Source organism: Eschscholzia californica, unplaced genomic scaffold (assembly GCF_041429995.1).
Source record: "Eschscholzia californica isolate CP2 unplaced genomic scaffold, dmEscCali1.0.p SCAF_2, whole genome shotgun sequence".
Lineage (NCBI taxonomy): Eukaryota > Viridiplantae > Streptophyta > Magnoliopsida > Ranunculales > Papaveraceae > Eschscholzia > Eschscholzia californica.
In genome coordinates, this window is record NW_028238309.1 from 517,652 (window position 1) to 536,665 (window position 19,014).

At 37.1% G+C, this 19,014-nt stretch overlaps 2 protein-coding genes across 2 annotated transcripts; one reads left to right on the top strand and one right to left on the bottom strand.

The window, feature by feature from the left end:
* Positions 1 to 1,383: 1,383 nt before the first annotated feature.
* LOC147554922 (uncharacterized) lies at positions 1,384 to 3,061 on the bottom strand. Its single transcript, XM_086661168.1, has 4 exons — positions 2,633 to 3,061; positions 2,481 to 2,532; positions 2,332 to 2,399; positions 1,384 to 1,930 (listed from the first exon to the last, which is right to left on the bottom strand). The coding sequence occupies exons 1-4, from the start codon at positions 2,786 to 2,788 to the stop codon at positions 1,493 to 1,495; spliced, it is 714 nt and encodes a 237-aa protein (XP_086517294.1). The 5' UTR covers positions 2,789 to 3,061; the 3' UTR covers positions 1,384 to 1,492.
* Positions 3,062 to 7,924: 4,863 nt separating this feature from the next.
* On the top strand, positions 7,925 to 18,207 carry LOC147554923 (lipase class 3 family protein). Its single transcript, XM_086659991.1, has 7 exons — positions 7,925 to 8,513; positions 14,112 to 14,309; positions 14,426 to 14,698; positions 16,404 to 16,506; positions 16,681 to 16,799; positions 16,919 to 17,095; positions 17,299 to 18,207. Exons 1-7 carry the CDS (start codon positions 8,208 to 8,210, stop codon positions 18,103 to 18,105), a joined length of 1,983 nt encoding a protein of 660 aa, XP_086516117.1. The 5' UTR covers positions 7,925 to 8,207; the 3' UTR covers positions 18,106 to 18,207.
* The last annotated feature ends 807 nt before the right edge of the window (positions 18,208 to 19,014 follow it).

The following is a 19,014-nucleotide window of genomic DNA, read 5'->3' on the forward strand; positions in this document are numbered from 1 at the left end:
TAATGGATGGTCTATCCTTCATTCTCATGCCATGTCTTGATGCTTATCTAATCCTAGTGGTCTAAATGAATTTCATTTATCTGACAATTTTGTGAGCTTTTGACTCACACCCACCAATCCACCATGTATTGACCCATTGTATATATTGAAAACTAAATAATTTACTTAGTTCTTTGGGTAGCCATATTTAGGGGTGAGAATTATGTCTGTGGCCTAAACCCACCCATGGGCACTTGTCCAACAAGGATCATGGACACTTGCACCCGTTTTGGACATAACTCGCCCCTGCCAATTTTATTAATGGTATTGTACGTGGAATGGTCAAGGTAAATTTCAAAACTGCGTACTCGATTTACCCGACTATCCTAATACCCAGGGAAGGTAGCTACCTACCCGCCCGATCCCGTTGTATTGATACCCGTAGACGCCCATACTCGCCCAGTTCCCACCCCAGACCCATATTCTTCCTAAGCCAGCCCAAGTTTTGTACTTTGGCCACAAGAAAATCTCCGGAAATTTCAGAGTTCACTGGTAGATTACGGCTACAACAAAAAATTTCCCAAACTTCGACTTTAGAAATACAAGATCGCATTTGATTTGGCCCATGGAGTACCCAAGTAGGTGGATGCCCATTTTACTATACAAAACTTTGTCCAAATCAAATACTAATACGAAATCCATCCTAGACATTGAAGTAAGAAAGGCTTAAGGTGGCCTATACCCAATATGGGGGTGCCTAAGATTGCCACTATACCCAATATGGGGGTGCCTAAGATTGCCACATTAGAGTTGGGTTTTATGCTTCTTGGGGCGCCTATAAAACTCCACCAAGTATAAAAGTTCTACACATGACTGAAGAAATAGGTAGACACACCAAATATGGCTATAGCATCCAATAAGTGCCTTTTGAGTTCGAGGCTCAAGCTCCCCCATTTGTAGTTTAGTCGAAGAATGGAGTTCCTTCAAGTGAAGTGGGCGACCCACGTCTCCTCACTTGTTGCATAGAGGGCCCAAGTCAAAGGCGCTATAAGATACCTTTTGTGATAGTCTTGCATTGTCGAGGAGAGAGCTCAATATTTGGGTTAACTAGGCTATAAGTGTAACCTTGAGTCTGGCAAATTCCGAGGCCTTTATGGTAGGCCTGTGATAGCTCACACCAAAACAAAAAACCCGTGCTTTTGGGCTTGGACCCAAGTGTAAAAAAGACTATACTGATAACTTTTGAGGTTTGGATAGTCGAGGCAATCAATGGCGAGAGTACATATAGCCAAATTGGGGTTGGCTATCAAATTTCCACATCAATGATTTACATCTAAAATGAAAAATCACATCTATAGCAACTAAGTAGAGTACAAGCATAAATTAGATGTCACAAATATACTCTTGATTGAACTAGTTTTTACTATTAAGTAAAAAAAAAATCGACAAACGCGCCTACTAGTTCTCTCATATTAAAATTGTATTTGTTTTCCACCTCCTAATCTAATTCTAATCAAGAACTTAAACAAGCTGATTTGGTTCCAAAAGATTTCCTTAATCCTATCCCAACTTCAAATAATGGAGACTCACATCTTCCTCTTCTTCCTTCATAATTTCTACAATCCTTTGTTCTAAAATACCTTAAATTTTCAGATTGTTTACAAATCCGAGTTCTTCGAAAATGAGGGTAATCTTGAACAACATATTTGGAAGGATGGAAAAGTGGGTACCCTTCTTCTTTAGATGATTTATTAGCTTTCAAACATTTCTCAATAACAATGGCTTCACTTTTCATTCTCTCTTTTGTTTCAATTAAAAATTGCAGAGTCTTACTTCTCTTTGGTTCCTCTGTTTGAATATTTAGAACTCTTTTACATTCTAAACACAAAATTTTCGATCTTTGGGTATCGAAAATTGTTCGTCTTGATTCATCGGTGAGACAAGCATAAGCCTACAAATTAAATCATATAATAACTCCTATAAGCAGAATATCATATACATAATATATTGTTTAATTTTTTCTTGGTATAAATATGACTCATTCGATTTGTCTAAATCTAAGTGATTTGACTCGTTTGAATCTGAACTATCTGACCCAAGCAGACCCATAATGAACCCAATCGGTCATTTAGAATTTTAAATTCTTACATCACAAGACAGACAAAAACAAACATTCTAAAGTCAAACTCTTAATTCGGACCTCGAGTCAGATACGACTCATCCGATTCATCTGATTGAAACTATCTGACTCAAATAAACCCATAATCAATCCAAATCAGTCATTTAGAGAAAAAACAAACACTACCAAAGTTTGGGATCCAAAAACAAATCTAAGAGAGAAAGATAAGTGACCTCTGAGACAAGTTTGAATGCAAGTTCAGCCTTGGGGTGATTGTTCTTATCTGGGTGAAGTTGCAAAGCTGCACAAACACATTAGAGAGAGAGAAAGATGAGATTAAAAGAGATGAAATGTGCATTCACAAACAACAACAAAAACCTACCAAGTTTTCGATATTGCTTTCGAATTTTATCAACATTTGCAGTTTCTTCAACCTAACGAAAAAACCCACCCACAAAAATCTCACAAATTAAAAACCCAAATCACATAGAAACCAAACTTACATAAAAAATGGATGAATTAGTAGTAACTCACTTGGAGAAGAAGATACCAATCAATAAATGTTGATGATGATTTAATCCAAAGACGAGAACGACGATGAACACAACCGTTTGAACGAGACGAAAAAGAACAGATTTGTCTAACCAACTGTGATTTCAGATCTGAAACATCTTCTTGTATCCTACCCATTTCATCCAAACCAGACCAAATTATGGAAGATAGAAAGATATTCACAAAAGAGAGAATAAACAATGTAAAAATGTAACAGTGAAAATTGTCTAAGAAGGTGGAGCGGTTATGTTTTGGAGTGAGGATGAATTTGAATAGGAATTGGGGGTTTGATTTTTGAAATTACTTCTATGGGTTTGGTGGGAGTTTTTATAGAATGAAGTGAGAAAATGAGAGATCTAACCGCTATAGTGTATAATTTTGGGCCTCTGAAGATGACCAATTCCTCAACATGGCCCCTTAAAGATGCCTGAGTTCCTATATGGTCCTCTTTTTGAATTTTTGTTTTATCATTAATTTTTTTTATTTCCCTTTTACCGTTCCTTTCAAAAATATTATTTTTATGTCTTGTCTTTCTTTCTTCGGCGGAGAAGAGGTGGTTGACAGACAACCGACTTACCATCTTGCATGTGGCCCTCCCTCAGAAGAAAAATGTTGTTCTTCATCTCTCCTACCACCACCACAACTGTCCACCTACCACAACCAATTTTTTATTGAAATAACCTCGCATCTATCAAGAATACTGTAAATTAGAATTTTACCAACACATTTTCAGTTATTCCTAATGTATTTTGTGTTTGTGTTGTTTCAAACCTAGGGTTTGAGGTAACTTTTAAGCGGATAATGAGATTTCAAACATATTATAGTGGTGGACATATTACAACGAGATGTAATTCAAACAGAAAGAAAAGAAAAACGTATTTTGTAGATTCAACTTATTTATTTCTTGCTTCGAACATAGATCAATAACTTATGATATAGAAAGAGAGGGAGACATATGAGAGTTTAGTGGGTTGGTTGATGTATTTTGTGCTTCGACTACTTCAAACCTAGAATTTGAAGTAACATTGAAGCAATTACTATAATTAAAACCACATATTCAAGTTAGATGGGGATACGTCGAGATGTACTAAGTATATAAAGAGAACAACAGAGAGAAGAAAAAAATATGACTGTGGGTTTGGTTAAGGAAACGGTGGTTTTGGAGATAAGATTGAGAAAAGAAAAAACCATTACTGAAAAAATAGACAAGGAGTCATTTTGGAACTTAGTCGTAATTAAGGGTCTGTTTTGATGAACTATTCATATTTAAGGGGACAAAATGAAATTACCCCTGTAATAACATGAAATAGTTACCGATATTCACGTTAAGTTTGAGACTTATTTTAAATACCAAAAGAGAATCTTTTTTTCACGTTAATTTGGTGATAGACGTTAAAGCCTATTCACTACTCACGAGTAAATCCGGTGCTTCCACTTCTCTTTATTGGCCGCGGCTACCGGGAATAAAAAATATTCTCCGAAGAGAATAAATAAAGGCAATCCCTAATTTAGGGAAAGACAATGTAGGTTGAGGCAATGCTCCTCCTTCCAATGGATAAGTTATCAGCCGAAAATACGTGAAGTTGCCGGCCAATAATTCTGGCCGGCAACATTGGAAATTTTTTTCTCTCTTCTTCTTTGATTGTGTTGAACAGTTTCTATTTATTTGATTGATTAGATTGAAAATTATATACTTATTACCTGTTTAGTCAAGGTGAGATTTGAAGTTATTTGATGATTTGCTCTTGGTTAATGGAATTTGCAGATAAAGAGTTAGAGAGAGAAAATAGGTGAACATCTATCCATGAGGTATTGGTGTTATGAGTGTTCCCAAGTGGTGAATCCAATAATGGGGTTAGAGATCAAATGTCCATCTTGTGATGGTGGTTTTGTTGAAGGAATGGGTAATACAAATGATGAAGATATAGATCTGGGTAATGACAGAGCTCTCTCTCTCTCTTTGGGTTAGGATCTTGCTTGGAACGTTGGGTACTAGTTCTAGACGCCGTAGATCCGGAAGAGAAGATGATGATGATGATGATGATGAAGAACAAGAGGAAGAAGTAGAAATATTAGAAGAAGCAACCAAACTAGAGAGAGATCTTAGAATGGTTCGACGAAGAAGGAGAAGCTCAGTTGGAAGAAGAAGAGATAAGATAAAGAAATACAGAGAGTTTTTTTTATCTTACCGTCGTCGGCCGGAAATTGTCGTCGGCTGGCGCTACCTTGGCCGGAGAAGAAGGGGAGGCATTGCTTCTAACAAAATGTAGTCAATTTGATTTGACTAAATCTTGAAGGCAAAATACATTGCCTCTAACAACTACGGGCATTGCCTATAAAATCACCCAATAAATAAAATTAACCAATAAATATTCAGTTGCGGACGTATTTTTTTTAGTCCAAAAATCGACTTGATCAAACATTGCCCCTTAATCTTCATCTTTTCTCTCTATCTCTCTGTTATCTCTCTCTCTCTCTCTCTCTCTTATGTCTCTCTTATGTCTCTCTCTCTCCTACTGCTATCTCTCACTCACTGTATCTCATCTATCTTGTTTTCTTACTCTTTCCTTATTCTCTTACTATCTTTCTCCATTGACATCATTATTAATCTGATTAATATTTCCGATTTAGGATTCTGTTAAGACTTGCCATGTTTTGGCGTTTCGATTCGATTTTGTTAGATCTGAATAGGAGAACAGGTCGATTGGCTGAAATTGTGGTATTAAAGATGTATTTGGATGAGTTGAGGTCAATTTTGAGGAAGTCTCGTGTGGATTGATGGACGTTAATCGATACAACAATCTTTGTTGCTTCATCTGATAACAAAGATGAATTGAAACAGAGAAGAGATGGAATTGTTGAGAAGCTTTATCATTTATTAAATCTTAACAATCGTTACGATTACTTAGTTTGGGAGTAATCTGAGTTGATGCCAACCCTCAGTCTGATGTGGTAACATGTCACTTGAGCGTGGAGCGAATGGAGAGAAAGGATATGCTCAAGTAATATGTTGCCACATCAGGCGGAGGGTTGGGAAAGGGACCAAATGGAGGTATGAATAGAATTTTTAGTGCAAATTATCATTAAGTCCCTAACTTGACGGAACTTAAGGTTAACTTACACCCATTTCACCAAAACTTTGAAACGTGAATATCTCCTCCGTTTGGAATAAATTTAGATTGATTCTTCGATCAAAATTTTTAAGAAACCAATGAGACGAATGCAATGATGCATCTATCTTTTGAGTTTGACAAATCAAACCGATCCGAAATCGACTCAGATTTCAACAAATTTCATAAGATAATACAAAAATTAACTAATAGAAAATAGTAACAAGAATGCTAGTAATGGTGTGTTTGGTTGCAGGATTCTTAAAAAGGATTCCCATCAAAATTGAGATTTGGCAGGAACCAAGAATCCTTGGTCTATTTGGTTACCAAGAACTAGGGGTGAGCAACGGTCGGTTTTTTTCGGTTTTGGCTCGAGCCGAAGCCGAACCAATAAGTCACGGTTTGACTAAATCGTCGGCCGAAGTCGAGCAGATCATTCGGCCGGCCGACATGGTTCGACTCGGTTTGGTTCGGCTCGGTTGAGTTCGATTGATCGGTTTAACCGATCACAATTTAGAGAAAATTGTAAACTAATGTCATTCATTTCATTGCATACATCGAAAATAAAATTTAAGAACTCATCATACTTTTCCACCATTACATATGCTAAAAATAAAAATTAAAAATTCATCGTACTTTTCCACGATTACAAAAATAAATAAATAAATAAATAGAAGTACGAATACAAATCTATAATTTTAAGTTATTAACTAAGAATAGGTTGTGGTAAATAGAAAATCAGTGAAGACTTACCTTTAAAACCTTTCGATCAAGTTGAATAGGTGGTTGATGAAGCCGACAACAACAACTAGGGAGGAGGACGGATAGTAGTATGGATGATTCGATTAGGGGTTTTCTAATTTTTTTACTTTTTAGTTTAGCACTTTCTAACTTTACAAAATTATTATTTCATTTTTCCTTAGGGTTCGGTCGGTTCGGTTTGGGCGGTTTCTAGAAACTCAAGTCGAGGCCAAACCAGGCCGAATTTGGATTGTTCGGTTTTTCGGCCGAACCGAGTCGAACGGTGATCGGTTCGGCCCAAAAATCGGTCGGTGCGGTTCGACTTGGTTTGGTTCGGCCAATTGGTTCGGTTTTTGCTCACCCCTACCAAGAACCTTAGGACTCTTAAATCCTAAAGATTCTTAATTCTAAAATTTGTATTGGACCAAAACCCCACCCTACCTCCTTGTTGAAATATCTTTCTATATGTTAAGATATCCCATATAATATTGTTCCTATATTGAGATATTAGAAAATATCAAATATTAGAAACTATTAAGATATTAGGAACTAGTAGTACTGTAACTCTATAAATAGAGGCTTATATTTCTTTTGTAAACCATCAAGGAATAAAACAAGTTTTTGATAAATTTCAAATGTCTCCTTGTGTCCTGTCCTTCCATGCCCAACACAAATTTCACATACATAACCCTAATTAGTCACTACTCTCTATCTTCACCTCCTCACAACTCACACTTATTATTTCCTCTCCTCAAATCAGTCATTTCTTAATCATAATATTGGTTACCGAATCAATTTGATTTGCTTATAGGATAGTGAGATTACGACTGCAAACACACATCAGTAAGAATTGATGCCTAAATTTTTAGAAGATGCGCCATATTTTTTTCTCGTGTCGACGTGTAATTGTCTTGCAAGTCCACGTTCACGATACCACATCATAACAGTCTAATATAACTGATATAATTTATCAGACGAAAATGTTGTAGTCACCAAATCTGTACGTGAGAGATAATCTCAATTCAACGACTAAAATTGATTCGCCAATTATCATGATGAAATGTTCTACAAGATGAAAATGATTTAACAACCAAATTGGTAAGATCGGTTCATGTTTTTTCTCTTGATTTACGTGTCAAATCGCAAAAAAATCTCAACCGTTGATTTACAATTTCTTATCGAATCTGCGTACATATTTGATGGTTCTATCAATCTTTTATAAGATTATGCAAATCAATCTTCCCAATTGTTAGTGATACTCTACATTTTCATACTTTAATACTTCACCGTTTTAAAACGCCTCACCGAAAACAGGATAGCTTAAAACAAATATGTCAATATCGTAGCTAATGTCAAAAGTTCATTTAGGGTCGTTTAGGTAATTTGACAAAGACGTTTTAGACCCAATTATTGAGTTATCTTTGTCAAATTTGCCTTATAATGAGACACCTCCCCTTCAGCAAACAAGTAATCTTACAGATTCTCTCTCTCTCTCTCTCTGGAGAAGCTTCTGTTCCGATCGCAACTACACTTCCCTTCTCTGTCGATTTCATCGAAACCCTAGAATTTGTACAAAAATATTTCATTTGATCGACGAGACTAGTTCCGATGCGGACTGAATTCGACATTATATACATCTTCTTCCTACGATCTTCAATTTAAGTTAACTATAAATTTCGATTTAGGGTTTTAGGGCTAGATTTTTAATGGCGACAGCTACAATGGCTACTGCAGCTGGAGCAGCGATGCTTTTGTATTTCTTAAGTAAGAAATTATCAACTAAAGAAGAAGAAGGAGGAGATGAAGATGATGATCATCGAGGTGGAGATTTATCGAAATCAAGTCGTTCAATAAGGAGGAGAATTTCGGGAAGACCAGCTCAAGCTCCTGTTACTTGGTTTGAAGCCATGGGAACGTTATCGGAAACAATTAGGTTTACTTACTCTGAAACCCTAGGGAAATGGCCAATTGGGGATTTAGCTTTTGGTATTAATTATCTCATGAGACGTCAGGTAATTTCTCTCTCTCTCTCTCTCTCTCTCTAAGCTTTCAATACTCTGATCGTCTGAATGAGTCAATTAATGGGTGTGTTAGCTCATTTGTGATTAAAACCCTAGGAACTGAAACAAGTATAAGCACATTTTATGAAAGATTGTTGATGTAGGACAGAAATGGGAAATTAGAAATAAGGAAGAAAATAGCTTGATTATATTATAGATATAAGAAATAACGCACTAGTATCACACCAGTACAAACTAGGAATCACTCCTAGAGCCCTTAGGCATCACACCTTTGGGGTATTTGCATCACACAAACACATAAAGCTTAACTAGCTGCTGGAATACTTTTTGTCTGTCCTCCAAACAGCAGAATTACATGCCTTATATAGGCCTAAAACCCACCTTTGTTATCTTTACTTGTAGACTATTGAACTTCTAAACTCCTATAGCACTAAAAAACATTATAAAGGACATTTAAGACATTAAAGAGACACTATAAGACATTAAAGACATTAAAGAGACACTAAATGACATTAAAGACACTTAACCATCCTAATACTTAGAAACTAGTAGAATCTCCACAAAGACATGTGGATCAGGCCCGCATTATTCAAGGTTCTAAGTGGGCCATTCATGCAAGACACGCCAAATCAGAATTTGGGTCTGGCAATCCTTCTTTTGACGTCTCTCATATGCTTTAAACAGTTGCTGCCATTCATCTCTATCAATTGTATTTTTCTTTGCTTTCCATGTAACAGAGACAAAACAAGTAATAGTTATAGAAAACTAATTATATGTAAGGAAGAATTATTGCTTTCCATCACACTCCTAAATAATACTGAAACTCTATTGATGAACATAAAACTTAGTAGGTAAATCAAACAATGGAACCCATTTAAGTAGAGAAGAAAACTAAATAAACTTTCTCAAACTTGGTCACTTTCTCCCCTAAACTTCGCCACTACTCAACTACTCCAAACACTAACACTAGTCATTCCATTAGATAAATAGAAATGATTTACTTTGACCTAGTAAGAAATTGCTTAATCTAACTACTAGAATTTAGGAACTAAATGTCAATGTGGACGTTTGTGCAAGTTGCACTAACCTTCGACACTCCGCCTGAGTGCAAGCTTGCAATCAATCAAGTCCAATGCCTCTTTCAATTTGGATCGTCCTAGTGCCTTAGTGAAGGTGCGATCCCTGGTTCGAATCTTCTCTAACTTAATTTCTTGACTGAGTACCTATTCACAAACAAAATGGTAATGAACTTCAATGTGCTTAGTACGAGCATGAAATGTCGGGTTGATGCTAACTTGATTGCACTTTCATTGTCACAATAAGCTATTGCATGGTCCACTTTACTACAGATCTAAGAAGTAAAAATTGGTGCCTAGGCACCAATTAGTCGCTAGGCGCCACGTGAGCGATGCACCTAGTGACAAAGACCTTAATCGTTTTTAGAGATGAGATAGCCGGCGCCTAACGAGCTGACTTGGCCGAGTTGAGGTAGGCGGTAGGCACCGCATAACTCGGGTGGATACTTAAATAATTATGTTAGGGTTTACCGTTTCTTGTTAGACGAGTTTAGATAGAGAAAACAAAAATTTGCAACTTCAGAGAGAACAATGCAAAACAATGGCGAAGAGGACGAGAAGATGAAGATTCATTAGAATTTCTCATCTACTTGTTGTGTTCGACTCTCTCACTAGTGTATCTATATCTTGCTTTCCTATACATATCCATCTTTCTCCTTTTTTTTCCTTCTGTTCTCTCTCTCTTAACATCTATTATTTCTCCCTTTCTGTTCTCGGTTTATCTCTCTACACCTGTTCTTGAGATCTTTATCCTCATTTTCCCTCTCTATCTACATCTTAAGTCTCTTACAATCTTATTATATCATATTTTCTCTTTCTCATTTGTTTAGCTTCTTTTATTGTTGTATTTAAAATAAATATTGACTGGACACGATGAAATCCGACTAGTCACTAGTCCTGGTTGGCCGCCTAGACTCAGATTCCGGTTTTTCCAGCATAGGTGTAGATGTAACCAACCGTTTGAGCCAAATACATTCTTTAATCGCCATAGATGCAACGTTATACCTCGCCTCTGTGCTAGTAAGAGCAACTGATTTTTTGCTTTTCACTGCACCATGAAACTGTTGTAGGCCCCCCATTAAAACAGTAATCTGTAGTTGATCTTCAATCTTTTGAATCATCCGCCCAATCTGCGCTGTGAATCCACTTAAAAGAAATTCAACAATCTTTTTGTACAATACGGCAAACTCAAGAGTGTCTCTCACATACCTCAGGATCCGTTTTGCGGATCTAAGTGAGGGATTGGTGGGCTTGCCATGAGTTGAGAAACCGCCTACGAAGTATGTCATATGAGTTCTTGTAAAGTTTTGATAATTCAATAGGTTAAACTCCCACAAGCTGCCTGAATGGTAACGAGCTTTTTGCTCCTATACCTGCATCTTTTCCTAGTTTTGGATAAGGCTCCGTTGGCAACTTGCTGATTTTGCTTCTTCCATAGCAAGACACTGCACTGTGGTATTTGCGTATCTCTTTTGAGTTACAAAATACTCATTTCCTGCCTTTTTTTTATTTCCAATCCAAGAAAACACCCAACTTCTCCCTTACGCTGGAAAAATTGGAAATGGTAACTAGGGGGCCAATTGTGGACTATTGACCAGTCGGATTTCATTGGGCCCAGTCAGATTTCATTGAATAATATAATTGTAATTTGTATGTATATATATCTATATATATTATATCAAGTATATAAATTCTATGCACTTCATATGCATAAACATTTAGTTTATGTGTTCAGAATAATAAATTTGATGAGGATGCTTACCTTTTGTTTGTTAAACATGATGCTTTCCAACTTCCCTTGAGTATTTTGAAATAATTTTTTTCTGAAAACAAGAGAAACACTCATTGTTATGAGCCCACAAACTGTAACATGTCAAAAGAATGATATACATGATACAGAGTACTATACTTTATGTTCCAAAAGCTAAAATTGTTGAATGCAACCAATAGTAAAGCAATACCGTTCTTAAGTCTGTACACAAATATTACATGTCGTAAGTTAACATGTTAGCATATCTCTAACCAATACAAAGTATTGTTAGTCTTAACATGTTTTCAACCCAAAGCAAGACAGACAAAAACATACATTTTTAGAAGCATAGAGTGTACTACCCTAAGCTGTTAAACTCGTACTAGCCTTGGCCGAGCCCGAGTCAAGGCCGAGTTAGGATTAGTTGCAAATAAAGTTCAAATTTTGACCATATATATGTACGTAGATATGTGACATTATTCTCAAAATACCCTCAATTTCTTAAAAAATTACGAAAGTGGGGAAGAAAGGAAGACATAATTAACAAATGGAAATAAGGAAATAGTAAATTTAAGATGGAAAGAAGGGAAGAAGGAAAAAAAAATACAAGAAGGAAATAAAAAAGAAAGAGAGGAAAGAACATCAAACATGACAGAAGAAAAGAAGATAATCTGGAAGGAAATAATATAAAGAAAGAAGGAAAAAAAATTGAGACGGAAAAGAACATGAAGAAATAAACAAACAAACAAAGGAAAGAAAAATAAGATAGAGGGAACGATCGATGAAAAGAATGAAAAGGAGAACAAAGAAAAACAAATAAAAGAAGAATTGAAGATGGAAAACTAGGAAAGAAGGGAAGATGAAGAAATCGAAAGGGAAAACACAGAACATAGCTCGAAAAAAGAACAAAAAAGTAAGAGAAAAAGAAGTTTCACCTCGAGTCAGTGTCTCGACGAGTCAGGATGACTCGGGAGTCGGCCGAGTTATTCGGCCAAACCCTAGACTCGGCACTCAGCCATGATCAACTCGTGCAACCCCGGGAGTTCAACCTGAATCCCGAGTTACTCAACCGAGTCAGACTGCTTAGCCGCTGTGATAGTTGATCGGTCTCCATCATACGTATGATAAGTAAACAATATTGAACATTTCCAGTCAAATGGTGTGAACAACCAATCCAATCGTTTTCTATTTAATTGAGGCATATGAATTGTCTGAATCTCCATTTGAACTCGAACTAGCAACACCATCATTTGATTTTGAACTTATATTAAAGCAAAAAAATTACCCCAGTCTTTTAGTTGAGTGTCTTCGTTATCATAACTTGTGCTTATATTCCCTTCCACCAATTTCACACGACAATTTCCTTTAATGTGGCCAAGCTTGCCACACCTATACCGTCTTAAAGATTTAGGATCATTTCCAGAATTATTCTCAACATATGTTCGGTTGCAGAATTTGTATCAGGTAATCTGTTTTTCTTTTCCTTCCCTTCGGTAAATTAAACATCATCATTATCAGACATGAATTTTCCTGTCGTTTGTTGTTTAGCCAAAGCTTCTTGGTAGGTAGGTGAGGAGGTTCTTAGTAATAGTGGGTTGATTTGTTTTGTCCATCCCTGTAAAGAGGTGATGAATGACATATGTTCCTTCCTCAAGCCTCGAATTATAGCTTGTCCTAGTCGAGCTTCACTCACTGGTCATCCGTATCTAACTCTGAAATTTCTGCACAAACATTCTTCATTTTAAGAAAAATATTATGAAATCGACATATCACCTTGATTCAACATTACAAATTTGTTTCTAGCTACTGCGACCTTGATGTATTCTTTTTGGAAAATAACCCTCTGAAGCGTATCCTTGGTTTGCTTTGCTGAATGAATGTCACGAACGCTACGAATCGTGTCCTTGCTGATTGATGCCCTTAAATCGAATAGTGCTTTGACACATTTTATCTTCCATTTTCGTCGTAAATCCGTACGCTCCGGAGTTTCGATGAGAATATCAGAATTGACACTTGAAACAAGTTCCCAAAGATCTCGACCTTGGAGATATGCTTGCATACATAGCTTCCAATACTTGCAACTAAAGTTGTAAGCTTCTCCACACCGAATTGTGTAGATCCATTTCCAACACCGTTTGTAACCATCATAAGAAGCAAGGAAAAGAATAAGAAATTTTCTTATAGAACTTTTCTCAAACAACTTCAAACTGAAAGTTAAAAGAAGTTTCACTCCTTCCGACGTGGCGCTGGTACCATGTAACAGAGAAAACGACTAATTGTTACTGAAAACTAATTATATCAAAGGAAGAATTCTTGCTTTTCTTACCCTCCTGAATAATACTCAAACTCTATTGATGAACATAGAACTTAGTACATATATCAAACAACTGAACCCATTTAAATGTAGAGGAAAACTCAATTGAATTTGCTCCAACTTAGTTACTTTCTTCACTAAACTTAACCACTACTCAACTACTCTAAACTCTAGTCGTTCCACTAAATAAAACAGAAAGTACTTACTTTGACCCACTAAGGGTTTGTTACCAAACTGCTAGAAATTAGGAACTAATTGCTGATGTGGACATTTGTGCAAGCTGCGCTAACCTTCGCCATTCCAATGCAATTAGTACAGTTTCCATCTCAACTAGAACCCCTTGCTGTTATGTCGTATTGTTGCCATTCCTCATTAATCAGTAGAATACAAGATTTATTTTCCGAAAGAGAATAAGTGGGTGTTGATTTTTCATGCTTACCTTGTTACAGGGAAACCTACAAGTTGCAAGTGTTTATGCTGGAAGTAGTTCTATACAACTCAAAGGTCCTGAAATTATAGCAGAGTTGGTATATTTTCTAAGGTTATTGACCCTTTGCATGCTTTTCTCGAAGAAGCCATTCCCAGTGTTTTTGGAGTCTGCTGGCTTCTCTCAAGAAGATGTTCTACTTCAAGAGCCTAAGGCAGGGGTACGTAGAGATCTTCTTTGTTATATAATTGCTGCTTGGTTCTTGTGCACAACTCAATTGAAGTGTGAAGTTTGTAACTTAAGAGTTTAGATGTTTATACCTTGCTATCTTTGCAGCTTCTGAAACCGGCTTTTACTATTATATGCGATAAAAGTTCACGGGTTCTCCTTCTATTAATCCGAGGTACCCATAGCATTAAAGACACACTAACAGCTGCAACCGGGGCGGTGGTCCCTTTTCACCATTCAGTTTTACATGAAGGTGGTATTAGTAATTTAATCCTAGGATATGCACACTGTGGGATGGTTGCTGCTGCCCGGTGGATTGCAAAACTTAGTACCCCATGCCTTCTGAAGGCACTTGATGAACATCCAGATTACAAAGTCAAGGTAGATTATATCTTGTAATTTAGTCTACCAGTTTTTATACTTTATAGTATTCATTGTCGTTAATAATCTGATTTTGTTGATTCATTGTGTACCAACCAACCCACCCTTAAGCTTTTAACACCCCGACCGACACGGACTACAAAGTTTATATTCATTCAAAGTTAAAAAAAAAACTGACACGAACTACACACTTTTAATTTTTGTTCTGTTTTATTTTAAAAATTATGATGAGATTTTCGTATCTTATTTGTTAATATTATGCCGTTTAAAGCATTTAGTGCTCACGGAGCTTAAGTTTGATGCACCAAGGATAGGACCAATGAAATTAAGATTGAAATACATTGAACATAAAAGAGCAGGAACATACCTACAGAGGTAGCTTTGCTGCCAAAAAAAAAACAAAAGGTGAAATTAGTGCGTAGGACAATGGAACTATGCAGACCTTTCTAAGACCACTGGAGACCTGTTAGCGCTGCATGCAGACACCAGGAGCTTCCACCATCTTCAAGCTGCGATGATCAAGGTCCTAGGAGCTTATAATCTTGAAATCGTGAAGTAGGTGGTGGTGGAGGGAGGAACTGGAGAAGGATATGGCGGAGGAGACTCTAAATCCTTTATATTATGGCTTTGAAGAAAGAATGCTCGGGACATGATCACCACCTTACCAGGGAAGGGCAAAGAATAGAAGACCAAATGTGTAAGACATGTCGGTTTGGTGATAATCAAGAGCTACTTTCGGTCAGACGTTGCTACACCCGAGCCTATAGATAGGTAAGCTCCGAAAGTTCGGAGGTTAAATGTGTCTGGACTGTGGAGGCAGTCCGCCACCAAGGGTGAGCTTTACCATTTAGGCGGCAGCGTCGAACAAACTTCCCACTGGAGAATAGAGATATGTTAGTAAGGAGGGGTCCAACGTTTCTTGATAGGTGTCATGTGCAAAGCTGAAGCGGAGCACACCAAGTCTGGAAATATTTCTTAGAAAGCTTCAAGCATTACTGAACGGTGCTTGCTGGGCAAAATCGACCTGTGCTTTACTCTGTGGCAGGGCATACACCTACCTCAAACAGAAAAGGCCATTTGGAGGATGGTAATCCACTCAATCATTTGGGGACTTTGGAAGCAGCTGAATAGGGAAAGTAACTGTATAGATGTCATTGAATCAGTAAAAACACTACAACATCTATGCCCTTGGAGTAAAAACTTGGATTAGGCAAAATAACTAAGTTTTATTATTTCACTTTATCGGGGAACCATTGATCAAAGGACTGTAATCTCGTATTTTCCATTGACAAGTTCTCTCTTTATGCAGCTGGGTGCGTAGGGCATTGTAGATGTTTTCTTTTACCATCTCCAAAATTAATCAAACCTTTTCTTTTTTTGTTTTTGGGAAAAGGCCATTGGCGCCTTTCGATCTTGGAGGGAATTTTATCTCTGGGTTTTGGCTTTTTTCAAATGTTGACAGTGAACTTCAATTGTTTGAGGCTGTGCCACTTCAATTGTATAATTATAAACTGCGTACTCTCAGATTATAGGAATAGACAACATATCAAAAAGTCATTCCCTCATTCTGCAGAATCTGCACATACAAGTATAACAGAAATACAGAATATCAGTTTTCTTCTCTGGATCGAATATTTCTTAGAGAATTTGAAGGTGCTGCATTCATGAAAATGGTAGCTAATGACTCTCACATCTATTTTCCCAGATTATCGGGCATTCACTGGGTGGCGGCACTGCTGCACTCCTAACATATATTCTCCGAGAACGAAAGGAGTTCTCTTCAAGCACTTGTGTAACATTTGCACCTGGTATATGCGCAACGGAAACTTTAACTTTATTATTATTGGGTTCCAATCAAGTGCTCCGGAATTAGGTTTAATTGGCTTTATCAATTTTTCTTGGAGTTTCAAAAGTTCTGTCTGTTGTAGTATATTTGAGTAGCTCCAACATAGTCTAATATGCTAACATTTGGGGGTTTTCAGCTGCTTGCATGACATGGGATTTAGCAGAATCAGGCAAACACTTCATTACTACTATCATTAATGGTGCTGATCTGGTTCCCACTTTCTCTACTGCTTCCATCGATGATCTCCGTTCTGAGGTGCAACAACTTCATTGATTACTGTAATTTTCTCTTATGGTTTGAACATTATTCTTGAATGTTGGGAATGCCCAATCTTACATTCTCCTAACATCAGAGACCTTCATACTTTACTGCAGGTCACGGCATCATCTTGGTTAAATGATCTGCGAGATCAAGTTGAACACACAAGATTTCTTAATGTTGTTTATCGTTCTGCATCTGCCCTAGGATCACGTCTACCATCTATTGCTAATGCGAAAGCAAGAGTAGCTGGTGCTGGTGCACTTCTTCGTCCAGTTTCGAGCAGTACTCAGGTAACAATATCCTTATCTCATCTTGATAAACTGCGACAGAAAATTGTGCTTATGATTATGTCAACATGGGATATCGACACCAAATGTTGCACAAAATCCACATTTCAGATACCTTGATTTCGTTGATCTTAATTCACCAGTTCTCATTCATACATAAACTCTCTTAATTTATTAAAGAAAAATGACATGTTCGTCTGAAACAGGTCGTGATGAAGAGGGCACAGAATGTTGCCCAGGCAGTTGTCAGGACGCGTTCATCACTATCTTCATGGTCGTGCATGGGTGCTCGTCGCCGTAGTGTGGGCCCACTTTCGAACTCTATCGACGAAGACAAAAATGAAGCTTCTCTAGTAATATCTCAGAGAACTTCTAAATCTTCCAATAACGATGGAACGGGTATAGTGGAGGACCAGGAGGTTGTAGATGAGCTGAGTTATCTCAGTTCAAGAGGTGGAGGATTACGGCAGGATGAAATGGAGGAAGAGAGAGACCTTATACCTGTGGATCGTGTTAGTAGTTCAACAGTCGAAGACATGACTGAAAAAGAATTGTGGTATGAACTTGAGAAGGAGCTTCAAAGGCATGGCGATGAAGGAGAAGACGAAGTTGAAGAAGTTAGGGAAGAAGAAGAAGCTGTTGCTAAAGAAATTACGGAGGAGGAAACTGAGCTTCTAATTGGTGCAGGAACAGCGGAAAACAAGGAGACACCATCTCTATCGTCGGATACTTCTGAAACTCAGCGATTTTACCCTCCGGGTAGGATTATGCATATTGTTTGTGTACCAGTTGAGAACAGAAACTCATCTTCTTCATCCTCGTCGTCTGATGAAGATGATAATCCGACCGTCGAAGAACGTGTGGGTATTTACGAGACTCCTCGAGAACTATATAGTAAGCTTAGGTTATCGAGGAGTATGATTAATGATCATTATATGCCAATGTATAAGAAGATGATGGAAATGTTGATTAGTGAACTTGAAAAGGATGAAGATCTATCTATATACTTGTGAGATATAGAAAAAGAAAGAAAGAAAAGAAAGAAAACAAAAAATAATAGTGTGATAATAATAATATCATATATATAATAGATTTGCAATTGTCATTTGAGGATATATTGTGGTCTCTTGTTTTGGGGAAAACGTTTTCTTGGATATCTTAGATCATTTGATTAATTCATATCACAGTTTCATAAACAATAATCAGAAAACAAAGATTGTGCCACAAACAAGTCCTCTCTGTTTTTTTTTAAGTGGTAATCGTTGTATTATTTATAAAACAAGAACGTTTACATCACGTGAAGTAGAAATGCTGACATGAAGAAATAGATACAACATTCAAATTTAAACGAAAAAAGGGTAAGAAATTAGTTCTCATAAACAAAAAAACAGAAGAGAAATGAACAAAGAGAGTATGAAAATGGATCTGATCAGAGGGGGAAAAAAGATGTAGGATTCAACTGATAGAAAAACGAAAAAAGAAAAGTAGAGAAAAACCGGAAAAAATCAGTCGACGCCGTTCTCTGTTCAAGATTTCGTATTTTGAGAAATGGTGCACGTTAGAATCACTAAATTGCGCCAGACGCATATTAGAACAAACTATCTTGCACCGTAGCGCATATTAGAAACAGCTAAACTGCACTAGGCGCATGATAGACTTTACTATCTTGCGCTTGCTGCGTATGTTAGAATGTACTAACTTACGCCTCGCGCAGATTAGAGTAAACTATTTTGCGCTGAAGCGCATGTTAGATTCTCATTTTTGGGCTATGGGTTTCCTGAGTTTCTCTCGATTTTTGATCGGTTCCTCTTTTCTGCGAGAAAAGTTGGGGGAGATGAAATTCCAGAATGCCTGGGCCGTGGAATCTCGTTTCCTGGTAACACAAAAGAGTTGATGCTGCACTTCTTCCCAGACCTCGAGCT